This window comes from Simochromis diagramma, unplaced genomic scaffold (genome assembly GCF_900408965.1).
Source record: "Simochromis diagramma unplaced genomic scaffold, fSimDia1.1 OVJJ01000361.1, whole genome shotgun sequence".
NCBI lineage: Eukaryota > Metazoa > Chordata > Actinopteri > Cichliformes > Cichlidae > Simochromis > Simochromis diagramma.
Genome location: NW_024386860.1, coordinates 3489675 through 3509604, shown reverse-complemented (window position 1 = coordinate 3509604; position 19930 = coordinate 3489675). Strand labels below are relative to the sequence as shown.

The following is a 19930-nucleotide window of genomic DNA, read 5'->3' as shown; positions in this document are numbered from 1 at the left end:
TGTTCTGTAACGTGGCCAAAAAGGGCTGAATGGATTGTAATAAAGATGGTTTCAAAGCAGGATATTTCTTCATTTAATATATAACCCCTTTGTAGATCATGTTTACTGCAGCCTATTTAAGCAAATAGATCAAAGATTTCAAAAGCGAGAGAGAGAGAGAATTAAATCGTTATTTAGTAGTCAATCACTTTTTTGCACAGCAACGGCTCAAACGTGGTATTGACGTACGCCGCCACCTCGCGGACACTGCCGTTCATTGTGTACGGTACTTCGTTTCCATAGCAACTGTTACTGCCAAACCACTGTGTTAGCAACGGTTGACTCGTGCTTATCGTGACTTCAGGGTTCGCTGTAGATTTGCAGTCAGTGAACACTGCAGGGTTCGCACTTAGACAGAAAAATAGCATTTTCTTAGAGAAATGATGGCTGAGACAGGCGGTGTGACCAAGCTAGACGTCTCTGTACTAAACGCTGAGCAGCAAGAGAAACTGCGACAGTTTAAGGTAACGTGTTGCATTTCTCAACGCTAAAATACCACCTTTATTTGTAAGCTATGTCCTGAAATGCTTTTCGCATTGACCCAGATCAAGACGAGAATCGACAACGAGAGGTATTTGAGGTCGCATCCCGAAGTAGACGTACTCATAGGCGACTTTCTAAGGTCTGCTCAAGTTCACATTAATATCACAAAAATACATGCTGAATGGGGAAAAAATGTTTGTGATGTTTTATTGTTGAACTTAACACTGTCTGCTTTAAGTTAAATTTTGTTTGTATTTGTTTATCTTACAGCAAATGTTACACTTCTAGGGTAATATGCAAACTTTCATTTTATTTTCACTGTGTATAACATATTATATTAATAACCTCTGTACATTCAATGGAACCAGCCACCCTTTCAAAGAAATGTATGAAAGATTACAGTGTATTTTACAATATAATAATACAATATATGTATACCCTGAAAAGGATTTACACCAATAAATGTACTGCAATATGGTTTCTGCTATTCAAGCTTAGTCTCTGTATCATATTTTTAACACATGTTACAACATCAGTATTAAAATCTGAGTTTTCCCTGCTTAAATGGATTTTGGAGCTGCCAAAAAAGGTTTTAACAGCCTCAAAAAATAAAAAACCAATTCAATAATTCTGGAATAATTAATCTAATATCTGAGCAATATATCATCATCTTATACTGTGTGATAGTCTTGTGTCTCATATCTTTATATTTGTCTGGGAAAATGGGAAATATGTGCAGTGATTTATTTAAATTTGTGCAAACATGCATGTGGATACAGTATGGAGCAAAATACAAACGATTTTACAAAAGTTTTCTTGTAATTTTGTTAAGTAGTATTCAGGAATAGTTCTCGAGGCTTCTTTAGGGACATCCCAGAGCTCTCTAGATATTGTCTGCCTTTTGCAACTAACAAATAAACAAACAAACAAACTTAAAATAACCATTCTTTTGATGGACTGACAATGAGCCCAAGTCCAAAGAATAATTTTAAAAGGCCTCCAGACAGCCCAAAGCTTAAAGCACCATCACTCAAGTCTACTTGAGCAATAATTTGTTATTTGCCACCTCTCCTCACAGGGATGTGCTTCACAAACAGCCAGCTGACATCCGTGAGTTTGCTGCAGGTGAGTTGTGTGCAGTGTGCATCAACACCAAAAATGGCCAGTTGGTCACTATTATTTATTTTCACATTCATCCTTTTGCCCAGTGTTTAGTTAGTGAATAAATATAAATACATATTTAAAGTCTGCCACGGTTTTTTACAATTTCTCTCTTTTGTTGGACTTTTTCAGATCACTTCTCAAACCCAAACCTTGAAGAAACTATTCTCCCCAAAATGGAAGGAAACAGCCAGACGAACTGAAACACTTCCAACAACTTCACCTATGTTTTCTCTATATTGATAAAAAAATTTATGGACTATGTTTTTTGGAACAATGATGCTGCTTCAGTTGCTCCATTGTCCAGTTTGTGGACAAGGGTCCTAAAGGGTTTTATGCTTATTTATTAATCAAAATCCTTAAATGTATAATTACCTTGATATACCTTGAGTGGTATTAAATATTTTGTCACGTCACCACAAGTATTTATATAAATTACACAATAAAATGTTTTTTAAAGCCACGATCCACACTCTAGAAAGCCATACTGACAAGAAAATGCAAATTATTGGTTAACCTGGCTGATATACAGGAATTATTTATCAGTCTAACCCTTTAAGACAATTTAAGATAAGCTTGTCATATAGTTGTTAGTAGAATACACAGATCTAGCACAACCTGCCTAACAATAACATAATAAAAATTTTCAAAAAATAAGTGTTTAAATATAAGTATCTTTAGATGCTTAACTAACTAAATTTTACAGCTGTAGCATAAGTTTAAATTAGTTTAATTTTAGTTATTTGGTTGTTTATTAGACTAGAAAGCAGAAAGAAAGCACTAATACCACTAATATAATTAATGTAAACTTTTGGTTAAGCAAGGGGTCGTGGATATTAGGAATCAAACACAGACACCTAAACCATTTTTAAATTTAAAGAATCACTTTTTCCTCCTTCACAGTGTAAGTTCCATGTGCATAGGAGGTGGACATAAACTCTTTCCAGATAGGCGGGCCAGTTTATGATAATCCTTTTACAGTGAAAATAGGATCGACTTGGCTAAACCAAAAAATTACAGAAGGTAAAAAAGTATAGGCCAACTTACTGCATTTATCTGGTGCTTCTTTTCTTTTTGGCAACTATTCTCTGTGATTATTTAAATCTTTATAGACAGATTTTCTATTGTTTGAATGGTACTGCCAGTAACAGTAAGCTAATAAATAAAGGTAATATTAGCTAACTTAAAAAAAACAAGCAAAGTAAAAAATTAATTCGGCAGCCATAAGCAGAAAAAAGTTGGACAGCTGAAGGTAAAAGACATTAAGCAAGAATATTTGCATTATTAACTTTTTTCACCTTCCTATAATCTTTACAGGCATTTTTTGATGTGTAACAATAGGCTAATAAATAAAAGATAGCTCGTTAGCTTACTTAGCTAAGTTAACAGAAATTTGTTTTAACATAGGGCAAGGAGCTGGTGGCACAGAAATAGTGAAGGTAAATGGATCAATGTGAGCTGAAAACACATGAAATAAAAACATCCGTATAAGTTCTTTATTGTTCTTGTAACCATTTCAGTCTTTTTAGGTGTATGTGAAAAACGGCTAATGGTAATAGTAGGCTAATGAGTAAACATTTGCTAACCCGTAACTATTAGCTCGTTTAGCTTATGTTATGTTTGGAAATATTAGTAAGTAAATATTTAATATTAGTAAATGTTAAATTAAAAAATTTGAGCTTAACACTTGACCAGACTTAAACTGACATGAGTGTGATTACTTGGTTGGGGTGTGTTTTTATTTTGATGTCTATTTCCGTTTCTAGTTTGGTCTAATTTGAAGAAGAGTTAAGAAGGAATTCAATTTAATTTCTTTATTGATTTTAACATAACAGTTAGGTAATAGTGTAATTATATTTTAACGAGAAAAGGATGTCCATCTGATGTATTATTGTAAAGAGACAAGGATTTAATTGTGCCCCATGTGTGATTTTCTTTAATCCCATTTGAGCTATTTAAGCTCAGCTACATGGACTTCTTTGAATACTGCTTGTTAGGAACTAGTGAGGCAACTGCACAGTGCTCAGTGCTCTAGATATTATGATCAATTTTAAAAAATATTATTGTTCTAGTGTCCTGTCAGATATTTTAATTACTTAATAGTACGATGGGTGAGCTATTTACTGTTTTTTTAACAGTAGCCTTACCCACCAGTGGCAGTTGTTTCATATTTATGTGCTTTCGCCCTGGAAAATGTAAATAGTCTTTTTTTGTTTTGACTTCACACTTTTATATGAATAATACTTGTATATGAGCTGTGGTATGTTTATCTTAAATACAATTTAACTGAGATATTATCATGACATAAACTCTAAATAAACATTGTGCTTCACTGAATTTATTAGAATAACAGCTTCAGAGTTACCAATTATTACTTTTATTAATGATTTGTGAATGATTTTATTGATAACTTTTAGGTGAATTAATGTTCTCTTCACCAGACCTTATACGCAATTACAGCACTTAATTTTTGTTGACACTTGCTACTACTGTAATTTAAGTAGTATATGTGCACAGCAGATGAGAATTACATGATATACATACATGCCCATACATGATATGATCAAAGCTCCTGGACCACTCACACATTAGACTTATTCCAGAGGAGGTTTGGAGGTCTGCAGTTAGGCAATAGGCACGCACTTGTTAGCCCTGCTCTGAAACTTTAAGCCACCTCAGCAGCAACTTTGCTTCTTTATGGTTGAGCTACTGTGGTTCCTAAATGCTTCCACTTTGCAATATCACATATCGTTAATCGAGGAGTATCTAGGAGAGAGAAAATTTCACAAACTTGTTGTAATGTTGGCATTGTATTATAACGCCACGCACAAATTCAATGAGCTCTTTTTAATTACCCATTCTTAAACAAATGTTTGTTAAAGCAGAGTGTTTAAATGCTTGATTTTGTCCACATACAGTTTTCTATATAGTTTATGCAAACAAATAACAGAATTTTATAAGACCAGATTTATATGTCACTTCACAATTTACCCATTGAAGTGTCCTCTTTCAAGGTTTTTCTTCTGTAGCACAATGTTTGTTTGATTCATACTTGATAATAACTATGCAACTCAATATAATGGCAAAGTAAACAATAATAGACACACATGCAAAAGTTGTAGTAAGTTTCAGTAAGCTGCAGTACCAGCAGAGAGAGATATTTTATTTTGAACATGAAAATATCACAGAAAAGTGTTTAAATAGACATTACCAACAGTTACATGTAAATACATACTAGTAGCCTAGCTTAATTGTTCAAGGACCCTGGATTCATAGCTTCCTTGCTCGCCAGCGACTTCTTGGCTTTGAATATAGTATCTCCCCCTGCTGGTACTGCAATTTCTGCATGTGTGTCCATTTCACACTTAGAATAGGCAAAGCGTGAAATGGACATGGTGGACCAGCATGTCTATTAGATGCTTTGCTGTGATATAGGATTTAATTATGAGATATACCGTGTATATATAAAATGTGAAAGTTGATGTTTCTTTTTCTTGTGTGATTGGAGGAACTTAAGAGCTTAATCGCACCAGACACGCCGTAGCACGTTGTAAAATAGTTAGGAGGTAGTAGCTGTGGGGTGACAGTTCTAATTTTGCTTAATGTTTTCTTATTTTTTCTAGAACTGCAATACACACATGATTGATTGGAAAAATCTGAGTTACATGAATGTAATAATGAATACTCAGCGGTGTTAGCAATGAGTAAAGACAAAACTGTTTTGACTTATTACTGAGGTTTTGCCTGAAGAATCAGAAATTTTGTGAATTCAACGTGAAACTTATTTTGATTGTTAAAAAAGCAAATACTCACACACACACACACACACACACACACACACTCCCACTCACAGTGCTGTATTAATGCCATCCGCCTGCTTTGACTGTGTCAGTTACAGGTGGACATCCTCCCAGATCACATTAGTCACGAAGTACAGGCACAGAGGACGAACACTCTTATGCTTATGCATCCTGTTTTTTCTCAGATCTACCAAGGAGAAGACTGGTAATCTGTAAGTAACAACTAATTTATATATTCATAAGTTGCATAAGTTATTTTTTTTTCTTTCTCAGTTCTTGTAATACTATTATTTAAATTTAACTGTAAACCTGTACAGATCTGGCACAGATGAACATTTATATTTTAATGTTTTGTTTTTCTCGCTAATAGATGATATAATAGTAAAGAAAAGATATGCTCTAAATCCTGCTCTTACATACACACTGTTGAGACTGCGTGGTTAAAACACTCATTTTTGTTCTAATACTCTTTTCATTCTTTATTATTCATAATCTGCTGAAATATTTAAATGAGAAGAAAAATCTCTGTAAAGTAAACAGTGAATGCAACATAACAGTATCCAAATGTTGGTGAAGGGAAATCCTAATGAATGTGAACCAAATACATTAAAAAAAGGTAAAAATGATAGGACAAAAGAAGAGAAGACAAAAACGTGGTGCTAAAATATTGTTCCACAGTACATTGCGTGCATTACCAAACCTGTTTTTCACTGCAAGTTATCCTCCAAAGTCCTCAGAGATTCCCAAAGGATGAATAGCTCATACGGTTACTAGGGAAGTGTGATCATAAATCCTCACTGGAGGAAGTATATCACAAAACTGGAGGTGGCTCACATAGAGACAGTTTCAACAACAAGTGAAGACCAATGAGGATTAACTGCATGCAACTAGAAGTGAAATTAAAGCCCAAGAATGAAGATCTGTGCCAAACATGTCATTTGTGTTCATGTTAACACATTATGTAATACCATCCTGTCGAACAGACGCACAGCCTATCCACATGGCTCCGAAGGGAGGAGCCTGTTTGGTTCTGCTCATCTTGGCCTCTGCAGTTTTCGGTAAGCTGCAAAAACATCACACTCAGTATACCCGTTTTACCCCTTTTTTATACTATATGTTTGTTAATGTAAATATGTGTTCTCATAGGCACATAAACATGCATGTATAAATGCTATTAAAAGTGTGTGTTCATTAATACACACCTTTACGTGTCTGCCTAGCTCAACTTCCACATATGGGGCCTCAAGAAAAAGCTGAGTTAGAAAAAGTGACTGAAAAACTGGTAAGGTGTTTTCTGAATTTCACGTCAGTAGAAATTTATTTTTCAGGCTTAAGAGTAGGGCTGGAGCTGTCAATTATTAAATAATTAAGTATTCTCATCAGTTTATCGAGTAATCCGATATTGAATATTTTTAATAAAGAAAACATTTTCTTAAATCCCAAAATAAATAAATAATCACGGTAAAAAAAATAAGGTATACATGCAGCTGAAACTAAGGTAAAAAAAAGTGAAAGAGCCTTTACGCTGTCTTCTTAGAGATCTTTCTTACATTAGTAGGAGGCTTCATGTGTATTTTTTTTTTGTGCATGTATTTTTTAGTGTGCTAATAAATGAGTGTGTGTGTGTCTGTAAGCCTTTAAAAGAGCATTAAGAAAAGTGCGCATATCAACATTCTGAGGGCTGAGGTTTGGTCAACCTCCCATCAGCTTTTTCCCAGTAAAGCCTTTAATGGAGCGGGTGAAACATTGGCATTTACATAGTGACAATTGAATCATAGAGTCATGCATTAAACAAAGCATCAAAGCGAATAAAATGTGTTCATATTCAGTTTGGGGCCAGTGATTTTAATTTAAATTTTTTTTCTTCATCAGATGAAGAAGTGCTACTATAGGGGTAAGAAAACTTTCAATACACTTTTTAAAGAGAAGAATGTGTATGTGTGTAAAGTACACCCTCTTTCACATTTTTATACATCACTGCGTAATAAAAATAATCTGTTCATTAAAGAGTCTTTAAGTTAGGCAAACACAACCTCAAATGTACAGCAACGCATGACACATTAATTACAAAAGTACACCCTTAGTGCTTCCATAGGAATTAAGAGGATAAGTACCAGCCTGGTGCTTCAGCTGCCCTTACTGACGCAACCCCCAAAAAGGGATTCGTGTCTCCGACTGGAATCGAACCAGCAAACCGATCATTCTTCTGTGAAAAACATTGTTCACAAGTGTAATACAGTGGTCCCTCGTTTATCGCGAGATGTACGTTCTAAAACTAACCTGCCATCTGTGAAATCCCAACTTTATTTTTTACATTAAAACCCCTCACTACACACTTTATACAGTTTTCTCAGACAGGCTCGAAGATTTTCACACTTTTCTCTCTTGTTTAAAGACCCTCACAGTTTAAGCCTTCATAGAAAAATAAGTCCAGTATTATAGAATGAAACCAAAGATCAAACCCTGTTTTCAGGTCCAGAACATGGGAATAGAGCCTCTGTGAGAGAATTCAAGAATAACAAATCAATGATACGGACGTAGAGGAAGCAAGAAGAATGAGCTGAGTAAAGTTTGACTGATCTGACTATTTTGTTGCTTAATGCGCCTCATACTGTGGTGTGCCTTATGGTCTGAAAAATACGCTAACTTCTACCTTCCTTTAGCATGTCTAGAAGTCTAACCTTTTGTGCGATGGTTAGCATCGTCCTCTGCCTTTTGGGTGCTAGCACAGGTACCTTTGATAGTGAAAAAAACGTTTCGTCGACATTGTTGTGTTTGTGAGGGAGAAAACTTATTACATACAGTACAGCACTTCAGAGTCACACTGCTAGAGATAGAAGATTTATATAAATTTGACAAGCTGAACACATTCTGTACTGTACAGGGGACACGGCACGGAGGAGATTGATTGACAATGGTCTACAGCCGACCAGGACGCAGAACACAAAGCGCTGTAAACAACAACAACAAAAAATCATGCCAAAAAAAGATCCGCGAAAAGTGAACCGCATTATAGCGAGGGACCACTGTGCGTTCAACATAGTTGCCAGTCCCAGGAGTGAATTCCTCTGCAAAATGAATAGCTTCATTAAAAAATTAACATGTATAAAATCTTGGAACTGACACAGGGTGTACTGAAGCTGAACCTTAAAATGTTTTGTTGGAGTAATTGTAATGTAACTCCAGTCACCATGCTGAGTGCGTCAGTGTGAGAGTGTGAGTAACCTGACCACATTCTGTAATATGAGCCACAACTGATATGTGGCAAATGGTTTGATTTTACAGGATACCCAGAGCCTAATTTGATGCAGGTCAACAGTGTCTTCAACTCCAGGTAATTTGTTTTTGTATTTTGTTGCTGTCCTGAAGAATCAAGTGGTCACTTCAGTTATCACACTGATATCGCTAAGCCATACATTTTGTCAAATAATGTCCATAGATCCATTTGAAATACCTTTATTTGGACTGTTGTGTAATATTTTTCTTTATGCTTATCCACTTTTTGTCGTCACCCCACTGAAACTCTTTGTGATTTCCATAACTCAAGAAAAAAGTCACCGTAGATTTTCAAATTGATACCATAGATACATCTACTAAAAATTGCGGACAAGCTCAAATCTCGGTGACCTCGACTTAAAGGTCAAAGGCCAGAGGTCAAGTTTTCTGAAAATGTTGTGAATGCAATAACTCAAGAACGAGGCAATGTGGGATTTTTAAACTGATACCATAGGTGCATCTACTATAAATCTTGGACAAGTTTGAATCTGAGTGATCTCGACCCCGAGGTCAGAGTAAGTTTTCTGTAAGTCTTTTGAACGTGATAATTGGGAATAATTTAGTTCTCTTGTCTTTTTTGTCCCTCAAGTTATTCTTTATCAATTTTGTGCATAAACAAGGAAAAGAAATGTAACTAACCAACTAGTCTAAAACTTGGAAACATACTCCTTCAATGCTTATCTGCCGTTAAACCTAAAAATGAGGATTCGGTCCCAGCTAGTGAACTTCAGAACAAGGTGACATAAGATTTTAAAATTGGTACCATACATGTGTCTACGAGGAGGCTGAGGGGTAACACTGGTGGTTGCCAGTATTTTCATAAATAAGTGTAAAGAAAAGATTTGCTTTTGCTTTTTGCTGCAAAATGTTAGTAAATAAGTTATTGATAAGCTATGACATTGGTATTTAACTCCATCTTAAGAATATGGTTTTGCCTGGTCAAATGTGACTAGTTAATCAAAGGATATTTGGTATATTTCATATGTGAAAACATTTATTCTCATCAACTTTTATTTGCTCTCTCATTAGCCTTAGTGGTTCTGTGCAGAACAGAGACGCTAACCAGTCGAACGCCCTCCTTTCCACTTTTCGTCATCTCCTGACCTCAGTCACTACAGGAACAAACATGAAGTCATTTGGTCAACTCCCCGTGGATATTTTGCAAAAAATGGTTTGAAAATATAAACATCCATACACCCATAATCACACATACTGTATAATCTATCTCCATTTCCTTAAAAAATATTGCCTTTTGAAATCGGATGATTCTTTTTGATGCACTCTGTATTAACTGAAACATGTAATTCATTTTTTTTTATGAGTACCAGGTTAGTCATTAAAGTCACTGATTATTTAAAGCAGCGCTTATTGTCTTATTAATAGTCAGTATGAATTTTTTGTTGTTGAGTTCTGACCATTAATGTTTTTTCTGTCTGTCTGTTAATAGACTAACCAGATGTGGAATTGCAGCAATCTTCCAGGCATGATTGAGGTGATGAGAAACTATTCTGGTGGTATATCAAAGGCAAGGGAAACCCTCCCCCCCAAAAATAAATGCAATGGCTAAATTGTTACTGTTTTTTAACAGTCTTATCATGTCTGCCATCTATCCTTTTCTCCTAGGAGGATTCTGGATGTTATATGCAAGCGTTTGCAGCCCCTCTTTCCTGGGCAACTTTGACCACACAGGATAAAAACAGCATGGACTCAAATGACTACAGAAAACTGATGTGGGCTGTTACACCTATGGCGGGGCTTATGCCCTTCCTAAAAACAAAACTTCTGATGAACGTAGATATCCCAAAGCTAAAAAACATGTGAGTATGCTTTTATGCAATAATATTATCTGGCTTTTTCATAACCTTTCCTATAACTAAACCTGTTGTTGTTTCCAGGATGGACATGTTGAAGAGTATGTATGATGGCATACCTCCTGGTCAAAGGACTCGTGTGGCTCAATGGGCGAAAGATCAGATCACCCAAAACTACTTCAACTGTTCAATAAAGCCATGGGTTTACGCAACATTAAGTAAGAAAAGTCAGAAATCAATTGATAAAATCTATGTACACACATACAGTTCTGTTAGCATAACTTCAGAGGCTATTACAGTTTGATGGCATTTTTGATGTGAGAAAAACTGTAAATTGACTCACGTTACTTACGTTGGGACTTCCATTATACCCAGAACCTGCAAAACCCTGACTCTGATCTATGTTAAACCTTAATTTGTAGTTTTATCCCATTTGAACAATTTCTGTTTCAATTTAGTAAAATTTAAATGACCATACAGACAGATCCACCAACACACCACAGTCTTGCAAATACATTTTAAGAGGCAATTAAGATGCTTTGTTTTCTGCCTCATTTCTCTCGTTGCGCTTCTGATAAGTATAAATGTGCATTGTAAAACCTTGATTTATTAATAGAGCATGTGGATATCTGCTCCCCTTCACTGGAATGGCTGAATTTGGAAGCACTGACTATTTTGGGACCCTACCTGTCCTATTTACCACCAAGTGAGGTTAATTATTCTTCTAAAGTAGCGGTAAGAGAAGGATAAAGAAGAAATAAGACATGGAAGAGAAAAAAAACAACAAGGTTATAATTTTTTCCTGGTTGGTCTGCTTTGCTTTGTCTTCTAGCTATGCAAGTTTTTCTCTTCAGCTAAGTTCAAATCCATCATGAAGGTAACCACGATGAACCCCACTCTGAGTAAGAAGTTGCTCCATAGAATCCAAGAGTGCTTCAGTTCACAGGAGTTTCCAGAACATGTGGAAAAGTGTGTATACATTATTGATGTACATTAGCAGGTGCAGGTGTTAACAGTAAAAATATTGATTTGTCACTATGGGGAAAGCCCAGAGTCTTCTTCTTTTTTGCTCTAACATGTCTGCTGTGAAAGAAGTGATAAGAAGCATTTCAGGAAAAGGATCTAGCTGTACATAACATGTCATGTCATTTTTTAAAAGACTGACGAGTGGTTTTACTTTACCCGCTACATACCAAAATAACACAACATCACTGAGGTTTCTGATCTTAGATCTTATAGGGACAGAAAGAAACACAAGGTTTCACACAAAAATGTGTGAAGGATTTGAAATAATCACTACGTTGTCTGGTATTTGAATCTCCACAGACTTGGCCCACTGGCTTGCTATTATGATCCCCCAGAGTTGAATGCTAACTTCAGTGGGAAACTCCTCTCTCAACTGGACCAGTGTGACAGCTCCCAAATCAAAGGGGTATTTTTCACTTACGCTTACCCAAACTTTCACATTTATCTTCTTTGATCAAAGATTTGAATTGTTTCTTGAATCTCAATAGTGTCATAATTACTCGTTCTCTCTTTTATCCTTCCCCCACACAAGCTGAAGACACGGCTTCTCAGTTCTCTGAGGTCACTGTCAAGCCCTGCTCAAATAATACGAGACTTAAGCAGTACTGTTACTGCATTGTCTGCCAAAGAAATTGCTGCAATCCCTGCCACCAGTCTCACACAGGCTCTCAAAAATCTGGGACCCAACATCCGATGGACAAGGAGCCAGCTGCATGCTCTTATCGAGAAACATTTGGGTGAAAAGAAAGTGGGTGGATTCACCTGACAGCTTGTGTCAGATAGCTGTCCTCATTGCTTGATACTTACCTCATTCTGTTCCGCCTCAGTGTAAACAGATATCTGGGATGGAGCTGATGAAACTTCAGCCCATTGCAGAAGGTTTGCCAAACTGTATACTGAAACAGGTAAAAGCTGTAGAGGTCCTGAATGAGCCAGAGGGCCTAAAGAACATCTCCAAACGACTGAGCAGGGGACAGCTAATGGCCATGCTGGCAGGGGTGAGTTCTTCATGTTTCTTCATTTCATCACACCAAATACATTGTGTCTTAAACAAAAAGTATGTATTCTTTCTTTGATTTAATTTCTAAACATATTCTTAAAAGAATTAAATGTTTTCCTGTAGATGCTTAAGGAAATGCATCCTCCTGCGCTGGTGCCAAAGTTGTCTTCCCAGTTACTTAACGTCGTTTCTATTAACATTTTGGCCGATGCAAATGTCACCTCTTTGGACCAAGTGACAAACAAAACTTGGACTCGGTCACAGGTAGTGATGCTAAGTATGCCTTAGGCAGCTTCTTTGTATTATTTTGTTGAGTTTATTTACTGTTACCATGCATTGCTGTAGTAAGTATATGACTGATTTTGTGATTTTCTCTTTTTACTCAAAAAATGGTGCTACTTGTGGTGTGTTCTTACTCAGGCAGCATACCTGGCAAAGAAGATGGCTGACCTAAAACAGCTTCAATTTAGGTGAGAGAAGTATGCTGCTGACAAAATATCTGAAACTCTTTTTGGCAAAAGAAAAATTCCTTCTAATAGAAAAACAGAAAGTGCATCCAAAGAATTTATTCACCTAACCGTTTCTACAGTTTTTGCTTAAAGCACTTGACTTTATTACTTGATTCATCAGCAAATCTCAGAAATATTTCTCTATAGCTGGATATTTGCCACAAGTGGTAACATGACTTAACTGTAACAGAAAACATTGTATTCATTTAAGATTTAGAGCTCTCTGTCTAAACTTGTCCATATAGGTTCTTGCTGAAGCACCTGAATTGGCCCATTGACTCACTGCCACCCTCATGGATCATTTTTATTGGCAGTCCTTTGACCTTTTTGAAGGATTACAAGTACAGAGAGAATACATTACTGCCTTAGAGCAACCTGTCAATGTTATTGCTTTTCATTGAATGCGTAATGCACGTGAACAGATTGCAGAGCTATATATATATATATATATATATATATATATATATATATATATATATATATATATATATATATATACACATATTAGTGCTGTCAGCGTTAATCTTGTTAAAATAACTGCATTATTGCGGCAAATCTCCATTAACGAGTTATTGCGGATCGCCCTGTGCGTGGGGCTGCACGGCATCAGTGTGTTGGCACAGTTAGCTCGTTAACGCATTAGTCTACAGCTCTTTGGCCCTCACTTTCTGCCATGTAAACGCAAGTGTTTCACTTACATTTGTGACTTATTTGATCATATCTAGGAGCACCTGTGTGAATGCAAAGTACAACCACATTAAGACCAAGAGCCCCCAGTACTGATATGTTTTTTTTCCTGCAGACTACTATAAAATCTAATTCACTGCACCATAAATTTCCTTACTACTTAATTTTATTCATTTAGTTGTTTCTGTGAAGCTCTTTAAGATTATCGTGTGATCTTTACCAAAGCCTTTAATGCAGGTTTACAATTTTCTTTGGTGCTTAAGTTATTGTCATGTTCTTGTTACTGTGTTTGTTGCTCCTACATCTGAAACATTGTTGTCTAACACAGGAAGATGCGTTCGGTCCTTCAGGGCATAACCTGTAAGATGATTAATGAAGCTCCTGACAGCGGTGTAATGGAAATGGCTTTGGCCATGGCAGAGTCTCCAGAGTGGCTCTCCAAAGTTCAGGTAGGTATTTACTCACACATAAACATCTTGTCTTTACATAGTGTGTGCAGTCCGCACAGAATAACTATTATAACAAACATGTTTCTAGGCAGGATGTGCTGCCAAAAAACTTTTCGCAACTTTGGTGAAAAAGAGAGCAGACTATTTCAAAACCATCACTGAACAGGAACTGGATAAGATTCCTTCAGCTTTGCTTCTTCACCTGCTGTAAGCAAATGGTGTATTTACTAGTTTAAAGTTTGTTTAGATTTTTTTAAGTTTGTGTTGAAATCTGTTTTCTCATTCCTTTTATCGTAGCCCTTCAGATGTGGACGATTTGCCTAGTTCTGTCTGTCCTATTTTCCTTGACAAGATGGAAGAAGCCAACATCAGCTCTTTGCCTCTTAATTCCCCGTCTCGTCCTGCACTCACCAAGAAAGCCCTGTTCTGCCTAACCAATGTACACTCAAGGATACACATAGTAACAATAAGTATTATCTGATAAATTGATCCGCTTGTTCAACAGCAGTTAGAGATGTCTGCTGTGTTTTTGTAGGGGAAAGATTTATCCAGCCTCACCGGTGGTGATCTGCCCAAGCTAGGGCCCCTCGTATGTGAGCTGCAGCCTTCCCAGCTGCGTCTAATGAACCCTGATGTCCTCAACTCCGCTTTCCAGGAGATGGCTTCCTGCAAACATATTCCTCAACAATACAGGGCAGATATCATTAAGATGGTTCACCAGACCTTTGGGTAGGACACCCTCCTAATGAGCATTAAAGTTAATACAAAGAAGGACCATAGACTGTATATAAAAGATGCACAAGGCTTCCAGAAAAGTTATGGTTCTTACTGAATATAACATGAAGTTATATATATATATATATATATATATATATATATATATATATATATATATATATGCTTTCTTTTTGAGTGAATAAGGGGAACAAAGCCAGTGTGCTTTGTGTGTGTGACATCCAGCTTACATACATACATACATACATGTTTTGTATAGAGCCAAACAAAAAAGCTAAAGTAGTAGTCTTGTGTACTTTTTTAAAACATCTGTAGAAATTCTTCTGATTGGACCGAGGACACTGTGGAATCAGTCGGTCCCCTTCTTCTTTGTGATAAGGTTGCCACGTCTGCTCTACCCAACAAAGTGCGTATCTGCCTTGTCCATTACATGCAGCTCATCTTGTGTTTGTTTTTGTCATGTTCATTATTAAGTCACTCAGAACTCAGAAGTGATTCTCCTGCTTGTGATTAAAAATGGATATATATTTTCAGTTTTTCTTGATGTTGTCCCTCTCTGTATCTCCGTTAGCCTTGGATGAAGGATGTTCTTCGTTACATAAAGTCACTGTCCTCTGATCCTTCAGATGCCCTGAAAAAGAAAATCTTTGCTCTTACCACCACTAGATCAAATGCAACACGTAAAAAGAGGGGTGAGAAGGAGGCACGCTTTATCTGTTTTGCAACAATTCAGTTTTATATTTCTGTTTTTTGTAGTTCTTGTGTCTCTAACAGCAAGAGCAACACTGATCATGGTAATAGCAGCGTAACTTTTTATTTGAATCTCTGCCACAGTTTAGTTTTTAGTTGAAATTAAAATACATTTTATTTAAAGTGGTTTTTAAAAAGCCTTATGATTATATTGTCTATACCTGCAGAGATACTGAGAGAACCCACTGAGAATTTGATTCAAGAACTGGGAATGGATAATGTGTACTGGTCAGCAGGAGAGCTGGATAAGATGTCAAACAGCACTTTCCTGGCCACTGTAGAAATACTTGGAGAAATCCCGAACTACAGTGCAGATCAACTGGCTGTGCTCAGCAAAAAAGCTACTGAGGTACAGTGAGACACAGTCATCTTGGCTTCGTTCATTCGCCAGTCTGTTTTTTCTTTCCAGCATTTCTAGTTTGAACAGTTGGCTTTGATTCGGGCACTCACAGTGAGATTGCCACAGTAATAAAAAGTTATTGTAAATCAAGGTGGAACATAAAAGTTTTTTTCCGCTTTCCCACAATTAATAATAATTAATACAGCTTCACTAATGAAAGTTAAGGTGTACATTTTGAATATCAATATTTTAATATTATTGAACCAAGATCCAATTGAGCAGTTATTATCCCTGTTTGTCTTAACTGATAAACTGACCTAGGTATAATTTGCTCCGCAGCTTAATGGAAGTTAGAGAGGAATAACGTCTGTGTAAATATCCAAACAAATAAAACGCTACACTCCTCTGGTGTCAAAATTAAAACGCAATCTGTAACTTCTTAAGGTTGCATTTGCTGGTCTGTATGTAGAAATCCTATATTTAGTTATTTTGTGTTAGTGTGAATATTTCTGTATATTTCTTTAGGCTTTTGGCCCCGTGTCACAGATGAACGAGGGCGTGGTCATACAGCTTGAATGTATAAATCAGGGTTTTTCTAATTCTGACCTGGAGAATCTCCCCTTGCCAATGGATATTGTAGAGGGAATTTCCCGCTGTGGGTGGACTCAATCACAGGTGAAGCATAGAAACAGCATTGCATGCTCACCGCTATATCGATTACACACATGACATGACTCATGTGCCAATAGATGGAGTCGTTGTGGAGGGGAATTGCCAAATATAACAATCTGAAAGCGCAGCAGCTGGGAGCTGCAGAGATGGTATCACTGAACCGGCTCATCTGTGGCCTGAGCTCCGGCGAGATCAAACAGCTCAACATCAGCGCCTTCAAGTTTGTCCACCGCACATCTCACTTTTCATTTTATTTATGTTACCCATTTTTCCAGGCTCTTATTTTCACAGATTATTTTTTGCTAATCTAATGATCCATGACTGCCCACAGCCCATCTCCTCCCACCTCTGTAACAGTAGTGAAAGTACTTATTGTACTTTTGAGAAGTGAAAATTCAAGTGATATCCTGTCATATGCAGATAAAAGAAATCTTAATCTCTGCCACTCATTCAAGACTTTTTAAAAGTTTCTTTTTTTAAATTTTTAGCTGTGATGTCTTCTTATTTCTAAAGCAGTGATCATAAATAGTTCATAAATACTTTCTTTCTGGTCAGGTGCATAAACAAACCTTTTTTTAGAGTAGATTTGTTCACAGGTAGTGATGCTAAGATTATTTTAACTTTAAAGAGCTGCACAATGATACAGAGTCACAATTGCACGATGTGTGAAAGTTTGTGTTTGTCACAGGAGGGCTGTGGGCTCGATGGATGGTATTAAGTGCTCCTTTCAGATTTTACAGCAATTAAAAACTCTAGCTGTGGCTGCGTTTGGGAAACCCAGCACCTGGACAGAACCACAGGTTGCAGACTTGGGCAACATACTTGGTAAGATAAGATTTGATCTGCGAACAAAAAAAAAACCCCCATTGGAATATTTCATAGAAATACCTGTAAAGTGTCACCTGGGAGAGAAATTAGCTTTCACTTTTGGTAATGTTTTCATCTGTGTCCCTAAGCTGGGCTGGATGCATCGGAGCTGGCTTCTTTGGACCCATCTGTCTTTCCATTTGTCAGCAGGACGTGTATCCCACTCATCCCTCCAAACAATTTTGCTGTAAGCAGCTTTTTATTTCCTACTATTGTTTTTAAGCTAGAAGCCAAACCTAGAGACCAGATTTAACAAATACATTCACTCGAGTGTTGGGCCGTGCCGAAATAGGCCTACATACAAAAACCCTTAATTGATATTTTTACCAATATTTTATAAGAGAAAATTTGAGCTCAGGTGGACTGAGCTCAAATGTATACTATGTTTTACTTTTATTAGGCTCACTCCATTTCAAAGCAGATCATAAAAACGTAATTAGTTACAATAAGGCAGATAAAGGTTTTCACAGGGTACAGTGAAAGACAACAAATGTTGTCATTATGAAGAGGATAAATGCATCACTAATAATATTGAAATTAAAGTTCGCTTGTTCTACGTGTGTGAATATATGTCAGTACAAATTTTGAATGCAGGACTTTTATTTTATTAAATGTTGTATGCCTGTTTTCCCTGCAGGTACTCTCTGCTGCTCAGCTGGAGGCCCTTGGGCCTGACAATGCAGCAATGGTGACCACTGAACAGCGAAATCTGTTGAATAATGATCAACTTGACACAGTTGAAACGGCTCTAACTGGTTTTCGTAACCAGGCACAAGGAGCTGTTCAATCAGGTAAAAACACAAATTTGCACAGCATTTAATTCCCACGTTCTTCGTCATCTAAATATTTTGAAGTATTTGGAACAAGTTAAATTTCATCCTGCCATGTAGGCTTGGCTTATTCTGAAAAACCTAATTTCAGAGTGTTTTCAACATAAATATGACTTAAATTGTTTATTAACAATATAATAACAATTATTATGATATATTTATATATCAATATGTAAATATTAGACTTTGGTTTTAATGACCTTTGAATATTTCACTGCTATGTCCAGGAGCTCCATCGCTGGGTGCAGAGGGGCTCTCAGCCTTCATGAAGCCCCTTCTCTTGCTTCTCATTGGGTTTCTCCTGCTGTGAGTCATCACATCCATCTGCTTAAGCTAATTACAGACCTATAATAATAATAATAATAATAATAAACAACAGTTCAGCAATTCTTCAGGTTTATTTAGTGTTGAAGACGTTTGCACAGATTGATGTTTTATGATAATCTATACATGTTTGTGACTGTAGCTCACACGATTAGATGACCTTCTGAGATGTGTTAGAGTTCCTTTACTCTGTTATGTGTTAATAAGAAAATATATTTTATTAATTGCAGAGAAATATTTCATGTTTAATTTTCAGATGTTCTCGGTATGAGTCTGTTTTTTGAAAAGTTGATATTTACTGACAAAAACCGAAGAATGATTCAACTTAATAAACGTTATTGTTACGCCAGCAGCCAACAGTGAAGTTTGTTGAAAGAAATGACCAAGTTACAAGTGACTTTTTTCCCCTCTTTCTCTGAAATGATTGGTTTGAAATTGTTTTATCAATGCTAAACACGCACAGGGGAGAGCTAACTTTGACAGTTTTTTTTAAACAAACTGTTAGCTGTCTATTGATATTATTCATGTATGGTGGTGAGAAATATCTCAGAACTTGCAGCCTGTCCAAATGTTAATGCAAAGTTACAACTGAGGCTCACATTATGAAATCACCACATGTAGACGTTCATTCAGCCTTTCTAATTTGAAGACAATTTTGTTTTATGGCTGAAAATCTTGGCTTCAACCTTTCCAAAACCAATTAAATTCAGTTATTTGTATTTTTTCGAGAAAATGGAAAAAAAAAAGAAAAACCTAAAACAAAAAATACCCATGTTTTAGAAATAAAAATACCTTTGCAAATGTAAATATGCAAAATAGTCTGCAGTTAAAAGAAAGTGTTTGATCTTTGTGAGCTGCCAGCCTCAACAAGAGAGTGGTCAGCTGAAAAAGTATAACAGCTCCTTTAAAAACAAAACAAAAAAAAAAAAAAAGAAATCCAACAAATCCAACCAAAACATCAGGACAGAAAATACAAACATCCATCTATGGTTTATCGTTTTAATACATGAAAGTTCATAAATCCACCCTACAAACCTCAGCTGTGAACTCTATTTGATTAAGGTAGGATTAAATTTATTGAGAGTATTCTTCAGTAGTGACAAAACCTGAGGTGGTGAAACATTTGTTGAGCTACCAAATTAATAAATCTGCATTACATCTGTACTGAATA

General features: G+C 36.3%; 2 protein-coding genes across 5 annotated transcripts; both read left to right on the top strand.

Moving 5' to 3' along the window:
• The first annotated feature begins 178 nt into the window (after positions 1-178).
• On the top strand, positions 179-2095 carry LOC120732280 (RIIa domain-containing protein 1). The gene is made up of 4 exons (XM_040029755.1): positions 179-503; positions 585-661; positions 1601-1647; positions 1816-2095. The coding sequence occupies exons 1-4, from the start codon at positions 420-422 to the stop codon at positions 1884-1886; spliced, it is 279 nt and encodes a 92-aa protein (XP_039885689.1). The 5' UTR covers positions 179-419; the 3' UTR covers positions 1887-2095.
• A 370-nt stretch (positions 2096-2465) lies between these two features.
• Positions 2466-19111, top strand: otoa (otoancorin). 4 transcript variants are annotated; one of them, XM_040029747.1, is made up of 31 exons: positions 2822-2935; positions 3091-3122; positions 5576-5695; positions 6467-6541; positions 6704-6765; positions 7356-7377; positions 8769-8817; positions 9789-9930; positions 10207-10284; positions 10383-10576; positions 10655-10788; positions 11187-11305; positions 11403-11539; positions 11897-12002; positions 12129-12344; positions 12424-12594; positions 12720-12860; positions 13017-13066; positions 14121-14241; positions 14330-14448; positions 14539-14680; positions 14777-14970; positions 15292-15382; positions 15548-15668; positions 15894-16075; positions 16592-16741; positions 16816-16958; positions 17427-17563; positions 17695-17792; positions 18243-18396; positions 18663-19111. In XM_040029747.1, exons 4-31 carry the CDS (start codon positions 6484-6486, stop codon positions 18743-18745), a joined length of 3414 nt encoding a protein of 1137 aa, XP_039885681.1. In that variant the 5' UTR covers positions 2822-2935; positions 3091-3122; positions 5576-5695; positions 6467-6483; the 3' UTR covers positions 18746-19111. The 4 variants fall into 4 exon arrangements, with proteins under 4 accessions (XP_039885683.1, XP_039885682.1, XP_039885680.1 ...); XM_040029749.1 differs by lacking the exons at positions 2822-2935; positions 3091-3122 and adding an exon at positions 2466-2706 and having other exon boundaries at positions 5669-5695; XM_040029748.1 differs by lacking the exons at positions 2822-2935; positions 3091-3122 and adding an exon at positions 2468-2706.
• Positions 19112-19930: the final 819 nt, after the last annotated feature.